The 12,784-nt window shown below is 42.7% G+C and overlaps 1 protein-coding gene across 2 annotated transcripts in view; it reads right to left on the bottom strand.

The window, feature by feature from the left end:
- Positions 1–12,784, bottom strand: part of LOC147421514 (peroxisome biogenesis factor 10-like) — a 55,865-nt gene that overhangs the window by 1,382 nt on the left and 41,699 nt on the right. For both annotated transcript variants that reach the window (XR_015186865.1, XM_086503739.1), the window contains exons 5-8: positions 10,419–10,513; positions 10,139–10,307; positions 9,960–10,029; positions 9,755–9,833 (exon numbers count right to left, since the gene is read on the bottom strand). Coding sequence is in view for 1 of the 2 variants with exons in the window: in XM_086503739.1 (XP_086359865.1) it covers positions 9,755–9,833; positions 9,960–10,029; positions 10,139–10,307; positions 10,419–10,513 (413 nt within the window). In the remaining variant the exon portion in view is untranslated. The remainder of the gene's footprint in view (positions 1–9,754; positions 9,834–9,959; positions 10,030–10,138; positions 10,308–10,418; positions 10,514–12,784) is intronic.

A 12,784-nucleotide genomic window follows, 5' to 3' on the forward strand; every position in this document is an offset into this window, starting at 1 on the left:
AAACTTTGACCCCCCCCCCCCCCCCCCCCCCCCCCCCCCCCCCAAAACACACACACACACCCCAAAACATGATCTGATGCATAGAGCTTCTTTTCTTCTTTGCAGTTGTGTTTAAATGTCTGTAAGTAGTCGCAAATTTAATCCTAGCGCCCTTAAACTCTCCATATCACATAACCTGCTACATAAGTTTCCAGTCTGTCATGTGGACATGGCTGTATGTCCCGCGTCTAGATGCACTAAGTTCAAATCATTCATTGGATAAAATGCTGCAGATATTTCGTCTTTCCATCACATACTCTAGCAATACACACATGAAAGAGCATGTTTGATCTAGGAAATTTCTAATTCAATGTACACATTTTCATAAAGTCATTCCGCAAAATACTGTCAGCATGTCGGTATCCCTAAAATTTCAAGCAAAAATTAGTGACTTCATTCAATCTAGGCAATCTCTGACAAAGAAGTAGAGTGGCTCCCCTCTTGTGCAACCCACACCAATCAAGATTCAACTTGTTGATTCATTGGTAACTTTTGGAATGACACTGGTAATAATCCAAAAGCCTCAAGGTACAGCTGAAAGCTGAAGAGAATCAGCAAGGTTCTCTTCCCCCATCCACTTTGCATTGAGAGCCAAAAAGAGTGTCCTTGACCAAATTATCTGTGGACCTAGCTTACCTTTCTGTTCTTTTCTTGTGCCCTCTGACTTGTTGGTAGCCTTGCTGGGCTCCACTATCCACTAACACCTCAATCTGAATCTTCGGAAATCTCTGATGAACTTGCTTCTTCGGAACTCTCTCATGAATTATAAGCTGATTCCTTTGCTTCCTTGGAATTCTCTGATGAACTATCATCCGGTTCCCTTGGCTTTTTCTTTTCCTTGGAAGACTTGTCCCATTGAGGTGGACACTGGCTTGTTCATAGGATAGTCTTTTGCTCAATCTGGTCCTTCAAAGTGATCTTCCCAAACAAGGACACTGGCAAATAGGTATCCCAAAAGCTTTGGCAATACTCATCCAAAGTGTCTTCCTTATTCATTCTCAGATGATGCCAAGCCGTGATGACATCTTCTTCATATTCTTCTGTTAACCAGACAAAAGTGAAAACTCTCTTGCATTTTACCCACTTCTTAGGTGCTTCTCTGTGCAACAACAGAGTAGACCACCGTTTCCTTTCAAGTAACACGCTGCCCTTCGTTCCTTGGAGCGTTTCAAGAAACCTCCTCCGACAAAGGCGATGCCAAATTGTTGGTATGAATTCAAGGGCTTGATGGGTGTCCAGGTAGCCTGAAAACGCGTCAAACTTGACTACTTGACCCCATTCTTACACTCCTTGGTCTTCTTGTTTGTTTTCACACGCTTGAACTATAGACGAGGACAAGGTCTCCTCCTCTGAGCTGCTCCTTCTAGAATTTTTCAAGAATCTGCTTTTCTTACTTTTCTTCGTTGCTTCCGCACAGAACTAGAGGAAGACAAACTGGCGAAACTCACTGATGACGAAGAAAATTTTGGGTCATCCTCGAAACGAACATGCTTCTTGGATCTGCTCACCACCTTGAAAGTCGATTTCCTCTTCTTCCAAGAATGCTTTAAGCTTTTCTTCGGCTGGTTTTTCTTCGTTTCAAGAGCTTTGTCAAACTGTCTCCGAGTATATTTTCTGCCTTTTCTACACCCCCACTTGGCTTTTCTTTCTTCTTCATTACCGACTTGAAGGGAGAATTGGCGGCCTCTTGCCGTCTAGAGTGAACCTCGTCAAGCGGGTAATATTTTTGGTCCTTGGAGTACTCGATCAATCTTTTCATGCATGTGTCAACTTGTAGTTGAAGTTTGTATTCCCTTCTATCGAGATCCCCTACCCAAAATTTGTCAAAATCTCCATTGATTTCCTCTGCTCCCTTGCTTGGATTTAGATTTCCTTCATCTCCCCGCAGACTAGCTATCAAAGGGGTGTCATCTCTGTCGGATTCTCCACGAGAACCCAAGTGTGCTACCAAAAGGATGGGATCTTCTCTAGAAGAAGAATTGTTCTGGACTCTGATATGTAACAGACTTGGACACTCCAAGTCAAGAATCAACCGCGACAGCACCAAATAACCACTTCAAAACAATTCACAGATCACAATAGATTTGCACTGGCCCGGCGGAGTTCCGTGCCTAGAGATATTGGCCCCAAAGACTGGCGCCCCTTTCGGTATTTCTTTTTATATTAATCAATCATCAAAGTACAAGAGAGTGGTTAGGGTTTCACTCTCAGACTCTGCGTCCAAATGCCCTGAGAAGTGAGGCCCTCACCACTAATTTAAAGGTTACAAGGGATGCCCAAAAGCAGAGCCCCAAAAGCTTTTAAAATCAAAAGCATCAATTCTCTCTCTCTCTTAGAGAGTCTTTTCTCTTTTTTTTATAAAAAAAAACAAAAGCAAAATTCGCGTCGCTCATCATTTTCCAAAAAAAATTTAATAATCCGCCTCCGCGATTTCCGAAATTTAGGGTTTTTAGCAAAAATTAGGGTTTGCAGGAATTTTAGGGTTTCTGACAAAAATTAGGGTTTTTGCTGTCCGCCACGTCATCACTTTGTGACACTGATACCACTATTACATGCTTGGACACTCCAAGCGAGAAATCAATAGCAGCACACGAGCATAAGCTGCAAATAACTGAACTGAACTTGAATATATATATATATAGAGAGAGAGAGAGAGAGAGAGAGAGAGAGAGAGAGAGAGAGAGAGAGAGAGAGAGAGAGAGAGAGAGAGAGAGAGAGAGAGAGAGATGACATATGCCCAAACTGAGAGCCGCAAAAGCTGTCAACCAAAAGCACTTGGTCCCAAAAGCTTGCGCAAGATCGGCCTGCCATACAACATTGCCACGTCAACATATGTCAGTGCAAAACGCAAAGATTCCATACAGTCTTGCCATGTGAGCAGTAGCTCGCAGTTTTCAAGATTTTCAGCTAGCTCGCCACTTTTTTCTATGCTGTTACCATATATATGTGGTAGTGATGTGTGTGAACACACTAGGGCCGCCGGGGCATTTTTTCCCTCTTTAGGAGGTTTTTTCCCCCGAGCATTGTATATACGCCCATCACTCTAGGGCTATCCATCTTTCCATTGCACACTAAGAAACACACTCTCTATTGTGTGCCTTGAGCTTCCTTCGTCTTCTCCAAGCTGTGCGCGTTTCTCTGCAACCCTAATTCCAACAATTGGTATTAGAGCAGGTTACGTCCTCTCGGGCTTAGTCGCCAGTTGCTCCAACACACGCCTGTCACTTTCTTCGATTACAGTGAGGTTTGGCAAGCGTTCGCGGGTCAACAAAAATTTCGAGTAAGCTCATAGAGCTTAGTCTGTTCAGATTTTTGATTTGGACTCATTTCGACCTCTGTTTCCACTACAGGCAGGCTATTTCGTCATTTTGTGTAGAATTTCTGTCAGTGCCATTTTCTGTATAACAGGTGTCTTACAGTCTTCTACGGTTTGTGTTGTATAGCACATGTTGTTTCCGCTTTGTTTCTCCTCTTTTCGAGCAGTTTTCACATCAGGTGCAACATTTACCATGGTTGACAACAACACAGATGTGTTCAAGATGTTTGCTGTTGAGGACAGATTGGATGGGGACAATTACCCTATGTGGGCTTACATGATGCAACATGTTCTTGTGTCAAAGGGCGTCTGGAATATTATGCAGGGCATTGATGTACGTCTTGGTTCTAAGCATACAGGCGATGTTGAGGATGTTGCAGGTCTTGCTGCAAGGATTGCTGCTATTAGAGTTGTTTTGCCTACGGCACAACAAGCTCGTTCGGATGTAAAGGATGCGCAGGCTCATGCATTGATTGCGTTGTCTATGAAGCGCACCATTATTCCTCACATCCGTTCAGCAAAATCTGCAAAATATTTTGGTTGGTCTTTATGCAAGTCGTAATGAGGCTAAAATTGCTTTGCTGCGTAAAGAGCTGGAGTCGAAGATTATGCATGAGGAAGATGATATAGACACTTTAATTGCTAGTGTCAAGGATATCAATGAGCAACTTATTTTTGCAAGTGAAGTCATTTCAGACATTTCGCTTGTGCAGACTGTTCTTGATGCCTTACCAGATTCTTACCAGACTTTTGCTAGTACTTGGAGACTTATGACCCAAGGAAATCTTGAAGTTGTCAAGTTTGATGCATTATGCACAATGCTGTTGCAAGAGTCACTTTCTAGAAAATATAGGACTAAGCAGCGTGCAATTGAACAGGCTTTTATTGCTTCTCAGAGAAAGGGTGGTAACAGCCATACAGCCACTTCTTATGGTTCTGCTGCGAGTGGAAAAAATTATGTTCTTAATGCTTCTGCTGGCAACAATTCGTCTGGAATTCTGGTGATAAGGGCAAAAAGGAAATGCGTTGCCATTATTGTAAAGCTAATGATCACTTGATCAAGTCGTGTCCTAAGTTGAAGGCCAAAGAGGCTAACAAGAAAGAGGGTGGTTCCACTACAAATGTAGCCATTGTTGAGTCTTCTATGAAAGGAGACTGTGTTGCTGATGTTGATGTAGAATGGGCTTTTAGCGTAGAGTGCACTTACAATCCTGCTGTCCATGATGCATGCTTGTTAGTTGCAGCAGATTCACACAAGTGTGGTATTTCGAGAGTGGTGCTACAAAGCACATTACCTCACATCGTGAATTGTTCACCTCTCTGGAGTCTGTACCTCATGGGAATTCAGTCACTTGAGCCAACAATGCCTCTTATCCGGTTCAGGGAGTTGGAAAGATTGTGCTTACTGCTGCTAGAGGTAGTTCTTTCACACTTATTGATGCACTTTATGTACCTGGGATCAACAAGAATCTTTTGTCTGTATCTGCACTTACTAGACTTGGACTTGTAGTCAAATTTGTGGATGACAGATGTACAGTTCATGATCTCAGTTTTGGTGATGAAATCGTTGCATCTGGACTTTTGTGCCGTGGGCTGTATAAGCTCACTTTGTATGACAAGTGTGGACAAAATTTTGCAAATGCAGTTGCAAATTCAAGGGCTATTTCAAATGCAAAACTTTGGCATGCACGTTTTGGTCATCTCAATTTTGTCAGTTTGCTGCATTTGCACATATCAGATATGGTTGCTTCTTTGCCGCCTCTTGAAGCACCTGTCAAACATGTTTCTGAAGGCTGTATTTTGGGTAAAGATGTAGCGTTCAAAGTTTCCAAAGGATGGGTCAGTTTGGGCCACATGCAAGTTGCAGCTTGTGCATAGTGATGTTTGTGAGCCCATGCAAACTCCGTCCTTGGGCAATTACCTTTACTTTGTGACTTTCATTGATGATTACTCCAAGCACTCATGGGTATTTCCGCTTAAAGCGAAGTCCTAAGTTTTTATGTGCTTCAAACTATTTCTGGCTATGGCTGAAAATGTCTCGAAATGTACTATGGGCACCCTCCGTTCCGATCGAGGGGGGGAGTATATGTCTCATGAATTCAATGCATTTCTGGCTAGTCGTGGGATAAAACACCAATGTACAGTGCCTTATACACCTCAGCAAAATGGTGTTGCTGAAAGGAAAAACAAGTCACTTACGGAAATGGCACGATGTATGGTCAAAAGTCAAGCTTTGACGCATTCTTTTTTGCTTGAGGCCATCATGTCTGCCACTTATGTACTAAACAGGTGTCCTACAAAAGCTTTGCAGTCTATTACTCCATATGAAGCATGGCATGGTAGAAAGCCTTCTATTGAGCACATGTGTGTTTTTGGCTGTTTGGCATATGCTTTGGTGCCACAAACACAGCGCAGAAAATTGAATGATAAGGCTGTCAAATGTATTTTTGTTGGTTATAGTGTTGAAAGCAAAGGTTACAGGTTGTATCATCCGCAAACAAAACGTATTCTGGTTTCACGGGATGTAGTGTTTGTGGAAGATTCTGTTCAGCCCTTGCTGTCATGTACTACAGACAGTAATGTAAGCTCACAGCACATTTATGACACTTTGTTGCCTCTTTTCAGTGGTGGAAATACGAATGTAAGTTCCAATGAGGCAAATGTACAGCCTATGAGGGTTTTCAAAAATGATACAGATCAGCCTATTACTGATGCAGATGTACATGATGTACTTGATGAAGAAAGGGCTGAATATGAGAAGGCTAGAGGTATGCCAAAATGGCTGGTGCACACTTTGCGTGACAGTAAATTGGATGCAACTTTGTCTAGTCGTACTCGTTCAGGCTCTCGCAATGCATCTTATGCATCAAAATGCTTTGGCTGTGTCTAGCTTACATGATATCGAGGAGCCTCTTTCTTTTGATAAAGAACATAATTCAGAAAATTAAATGGCTTCCATGCAATCAGAATACGATGCACTTATAAAAAATGACACATGGACTTCATGCGATTTGCCTCCTGGCAAAAAGGCCATTGGTACGAAGTGGATTTACAAGTTAAAACGCAAGCCGGATGGTGAGAATGATCGCCATAAGGCTCGACTTGTTGCAAAGGATTATGCACAGCAAAAAGGCATAGATTATGAAGAGACTTTTGCGCCCACTGTCGTATGACTACTGTGCGTTTTCTATGTGCATTGGCAGCTCATTTTGATTGGGATGTACATCAATCAGACATTGTTACTGCTTTCTTGAATGGTGACATATTTAAGGAAGTTTATGTAACGCAGCCTCGCGGTTTTGTCATAAAAGGACAAGAGGACAAAGTGTGCAGATGTAAGAAGGCTTTGTATGAGTTGAAGCAATCTCCTCGTACTTGGTATGAGAAAGCGAACACTCATTTGGTCAAACGAGGCTTTCGTAAGAGTCCAACACAAAGAACATTGTATGTAAAGCGTGAGGGTGATGTACTTTTCATTGTGGTTCTTTATGTAGATGACTTGCTGATCACTGGACCAAATGAGAGACATATTGCAGAATTTAAGGCTGATTTGCATGCTACTTTCAAGACGAAAGATTTGGGGTTGTTGCATCATATTTGGGAATACAGTTTAAGCAGTGTAATGGTGGAATTGCCTTGTGTCAGGAAAGTTACATAGAGACATTGCTATGTAAGTTTGGACTTGAGGATTGCAAAACTATTGCCACTCCCATGGAAACAGGTTTGAAGTTGAGTCTACATGATGCAGGCGATCTTGCTGATGTCACTCTTTACCAAACTGCTCTTGGCTGCCTCATTTACGTATGCAACACAAGGCCAGATATTCGGTTTGCAGTCTCACAGGTCAACAGATTTATGCATAGCCCAGGGTCTAAGCATTGGCAGGCTGTCAAGAGGATTTTCCGCTCCCTTAGTGGCACTTTACATCTTGGCTTGTTTTATCCCAAGGGGGGTTCATTGCCGCCAGACTTACATGCTTTTTCGAACTCAGATTGGGCTGGTTGTTTTGACACGCGAGTGTCCACAACTGGTTTTTGTTTCATGCTTGGCAGTTCATGTATATCATGGTTGAGCAAGAAGAAACCTACTGTGGCCACTTCGAGTTGTGAGGCTGAGTACAAGGCAGTCTTCACAGCTACGGTTGAGTGTGTATGGCTCAGACGCCTTATGGCTGATTTGGGTGTTGGACAGGACACTGCCAACACTATCTTCACTGACAGTCAAAGCGCATTGGCACTTGCAAGGAACCCAATTTTTCATGCTCGCACAAAGCACATTGAGGTGCATTACCACTATGTCAGGGAGAGGCTCTCAGCAAGAGAGACTAGGTTGGCTTATGTGCCAACACGGGACAACCTTGCAGATCTTTTCACGAAGGCATTGTCTCGTGAGAAGCTTGAAGCTTTCCGCAAAGCTTTGGGCTTACTCCCCTTTGTGGACTGATCATGTCCTCGGGGCATGGCACTTTCCTTTACTCATGTGCCGGCTCTCGTTCACCGCATCACTGCAGGGGGATTTGTTACCATATACATGTGGTAGTGATGTGTGTGAACACACTAGGACCGCCGGGGCGTATTTTCCCTCTTTAGGAGGTTTTTTCCCCCGAGCATTGTATATACGCCCATCACTCTAGGGCTATCCATCTTTCCATTGCACACTAAGAAACACACTCTCTATTGTGTGCCTTGAGCTTCCTTCGTCTTCTCCGAGCTGTGTGCCTTTCTCTGCAACCCTAATTCTAACATATGCTTTGGACTTTGTAGGGTTTAGGCAGCTCATCCACTCTTCACAAGTTAGTAGGGTTAGATTTTTATTCAAAAACTCTAACCCCTTCTATTTAGGACCCTCGACCAGACCTTTTGGGTTCAATTCTTCGTGTCCTCTCGGCCAGCTCCTTCCAGTTGGGCACACCACATCATCATTTTCTGATAAACATGACATAACCGACTAGGGAACAACATGACCGACTAAAGCCACCCGGACCACCCCACAATCAATGTATGATTTTTGGCACAAAAAAGCAGGATTGTATGGACAAAATGACGTCATTGCAACCGTGGGTTTTGTTGTTGTGGTTGGTTTTACGTTGGGACTTGCTTTTGGGTACCCATTATAATTTGCACATGACTTGGTGCACACTTGTAAATAACAGCTCTGTAGAAAGCCATCTTCGTGCCCAGCTCAAGTGCTGGCTGTATCCATGTCCTCCTGGTGTCTAGCTGAGTCAATTCCTGGCGGATGAGCCTGGTGATCTCGGACTGTGTAAGAGTCATGGAGGGTGCGTCCAATGAGTACTGGAAAGGGGGCTATCTGTCTATACTGAACCCATGCGCTTGGAACCATGATGTCATCTCCCCATACCAACATGATGTATCTCCCTGCATGGCTAACTGTCGAGAGGACTCAAGTGCAAGGCGGGCGTATCTGTCTCTGGGAAGTTCCCATATGCGGTGTATGAAGGAGACAGATCTGGGGAGCGCCTCAACCACTAGTGGGGGGGCAGAGAGAGAGTGCTTTATTCATCTATAAAATGGGACGCCCAGATTTTGAGCTGACTTTAATGGTCAGTGGCTACCCACCTTCTAAAGTGGGCAGCCAGTTGCTTTTTATGAGTGCATAACTCATTAAAAATTTGTAAGATGAACTTATGCCGCACACATGTGACATACGAATCGAGAAATGGATGCAATCTCATGCACAAATGCAATGCTGAAGTATACTCCTTCGCAACAAAACACCTGCTTTCTCGAAAAGCAATGGAAAAGCAACTTGCTTTTCTGAAAAGCTTTCTGAAACCCATTTTCATTCATGTGCTTGACCTTTAGCTCACAACGCTTACTTAATCTACTCAAACCATGAGACGTTCATGTCCAATGCTTCCATCACCCACCTTGTGACCCTCCAGAAATGCTCACGACATAAAATCTTACTTGCCGAATCTAATGAACAGATTCTTAAGGATGCTCTATGTCAGCCATCCTGTGACACATCAGAGATGCTCGTTCTAGATGGTCGAATACCTCTAAACGCTCTTAGTCATGCATCCTATGTGACGCATCAGAAGTATTCACTCCAGGTGAACTAGCCCGTCACGATGCTCTTGTCATTTGTATGAAACGATGCACAGGGAGTATTTCAAGGATGGCTCAACGGGTATTCCATCTACAATGTTCTATGACACACCCCTGATGATGCATCCAGAATCTGCCCTTCTGGTGGATCCATACTCCAATAACAGATCAAATGCGCAAGATTTGAAATAGAAGTATAAGAGCAAGAAGTATGACACTGGATAAAATCTTCATAAGCTACACAATGGCACCACATGCTGATTGACAAATTCTCACCAACAATGTGCTCTCTCTTTCTTCACATTTCAAATACATTCTGGAAACACACCTGGTTTTTTGCTGGGGTGGTTTCATCAATAATGCATATTGAACTCCTGCAACACGTTTTGCAACATCATAATATACACCTGCATGGGCCAATCGAACATGAAGGTAGTTCCAAATTTTTTGACCCAGGCAGAACAAAGAGCAATTCTGTGCCTGTCATTTTGGTTCATATCCATAAGTCATCAAGCAAACAAGGTATAACAAACCTTTAAAATAGAAAAGCATTAAGTTGGCCCTAGATAACAGTACCAAGCCTTCTTTAACAGATGGAAGCACCTGCTTACAAAAACCAGACTTTATGTAAACATTGATTCAATGCAAAACATCATTCACATGGAACATAACCTTTCTTGGGAAAACCCCCAGGAACATTCTGAAAATATACCGCAGGCCAATGCTGAAGAACTTGTAGCCATAATCTTTGTAACCGCTGCTTCACACTAAGAAAATGCCATGCAGGAATCACACTGCTATCAGATACTTCTGCCGAAGGAACATCTGCATCTGATAACTGAAGCACAATAGATTGCTGGCTTGCTTGCGAGATCTTTCGTCTGCAGGAATATCAGCGAGATGTCAGCCCATTGCAGGTAAAATAGGAAAATGGTGGTATCTATGCTGCTTGCTTGGGAAAAAAAGTTGCTCAAGTTGGCTTCAAAATGCACCTGACTCTTTCAGCCAGATACGGTACCGCTGTCTGCAGAAATACAAGCAGTGTACGCCGAGCTGGATTCAAGGGCAGGCTTGATAGACCCACTACCTATGTACAAGATCAAAATGGTAAAAGTTTGTGAAATATTTCTAAACAAAATTCTACTCTCAGTAAGCCAACATTCATAAGTTTGTACATTGCAGTAGGCTTATTGACAGAAAAATTATATAACTACTTTCATAGGGTCATAAGGTCCAAAAAGTCCAAACAAAAGGGGCAAAACAATTGCATAAAATATAGAAATCAAGCACACAATTTCAAAAACCTATAAAGGAGAAGATAATGAAGCAAGACTATTTTAATATTGGGTATTGTTGAAAAATCAAAACAAACCAAAACCTACTTTAAAATTGACTTTGACAAAACAGACGAGCATAAGAACTCAACTATACATTCAACCACATCAAGGACGAGTCGGCACAAAGACTTAATTCTAAACTTCAAAATGATACAACAAAACACAAAAGAGAAATTTCTCAAAACCTACCAAAGATTATAGACTACAATGAGATTCTTCAAACATAGAGGACCAGAATACACAACCAGATTAAGCATACTCTTGAAAACATGCAACCTTAACTTCATTGCTTCTCCAAGCAGGAAATGAAAGACTACCACCCTCAGCCTGGACAACAACCACGACATTCCTACTCACATCACTACAATGAGATTCTTCAGACATAGAGGACCAAGAATGAAAGAATACACAACCAGATTAAGCATACTCTTGAAAACATGCAATTTTAACTTCATTGCTTCTCCAAGCAGGAAATGAAAGACTACCACCCTCGGCCTGGACAACAACCACGACATTCCTACTCACTTCACTTGAAACCAGCCAGTAGACAGTGGAGGGGCGGTACTAATTCAATTACTTAATAATTTCACACAGAGGATTAAGAAGAAGAGAGAACACACATGCGTCCAACGACTCGATTGTCAATGCGCACACAAAGACCGACACCCTATAGGCCCTAAAGAGCGGTCCCCCATTCGCTATTTCTTTATTCAATTGAAAACAAACGATCTGAACACTTAGACCAAACTCCCACCGGCTGTTCAAACCTGTCAAGGGCTGAAATTGCAGGTTCTCGACCCAATTTCGGTAACATAACGGCGCCAAAATCTCTGTAGGTCAAAAGTACAAGTCTAGGATGAATTCCCTTGCATTTTAGAAGCTTTCCGGTCAGCTGTACGTAAATTTCATCATACTCTAATTTCTTGTTTTGGTCACTAACAGGTGCCCAAACTCCTGTATAACCACCCCAAGGCTTCCCCAAAGCTTCCATATCTTGCAGATTAGGTGTGAAACCCTAAACCTGCAAATAAACGCAGCAAACTGAAATTCTCTGTTTTGGATCATTTTGAGCGGAGCAAACACTTTTATAAGTGTCTCAAGAGCTCTTGCACGCAATGGTGCACTTCCCCTCTCTGATTTGGACGAGTTTTCACGTGAGAAAACTCTACTGTTTCGCAATCTATCACGATGAAACTGTGCATACTTGTGGGGGATTAGCAATTAGCTAATCCGGTTCCTATTCAGAAGGCTCTTGCCTTGGCAAACAAGCATAAAACCCACAAGACTGTACATAGTCATCTAAGGAGCCCAACTACTGGGGTATTACCATATGTGCAGGGGAGGAGAGATGCACGAGAGCTGAATCATCGCGTTACATGAGACAAGGGAGAAGGCAAGCTTTCCATTAAAGCTGTAAACCTAAAAATCTACTCACAAAGTGACAAATTCAGCCCTCTCTCTCTTTTGTAACAGATTGGTCTCATAGGTCCCTTTCGCCTTTTGAAGATGTTAATATAACATTTCATTTCTTTTGGGTGCCCCCAAGTAGGGCGTGAGCTTCCGGGTGGTGAGTTGTCCATCAAGTAGCTCTCCTACTGACATGTGTCCATTATGCCGCTTATGGTTCAGTTTCCTAACCCCTCCCAACTTATAAAGTTGTCAGTGACATGCCTCGTGACCCAAATACCATTTAGGCCCACTCATGCTCGCATATTCATCAGAATTTTGTGCTAATTGGCCCGATCGGTCCCTGACTCACAGACCTAGATTCCCAATGTGAGAAACCTGCTTGGTTGCACTTGTCTCACATTGTCCATGCATTGTCCACTTGCACCTTTTCAAGGGTTCCCGAGAAAAACAAGTAAAATAAAATAAATAAAGATATGTAATATATAATAAAGGAAGGCAACATGAAAAATACACCTCCTCGTGACAAAACCCCCCTCTCTTATTGTTAAAGTTTAGGCATCTCAAGTGAACTGCCCAATGTGATCCTACTATTTAGTTTGGCTTTTAAGTAT

This window comes from Adiantum capillus-veneris, chromosome 27, assembly GCF_014529385.1.
Source record: "Adiantum capillus-veneris isolate H3 chromosome 27, ASM1452938v2, whole genome shotgun sequence".
Classification (NCBI taxonomy): domain Eukaryota; kingdom Viridiplantae; phylum Streptophyta; class Polypodiopsida; order Polypodiales; family Pteridaceae; genus Adiantum; species Adiantum capillus-veneris.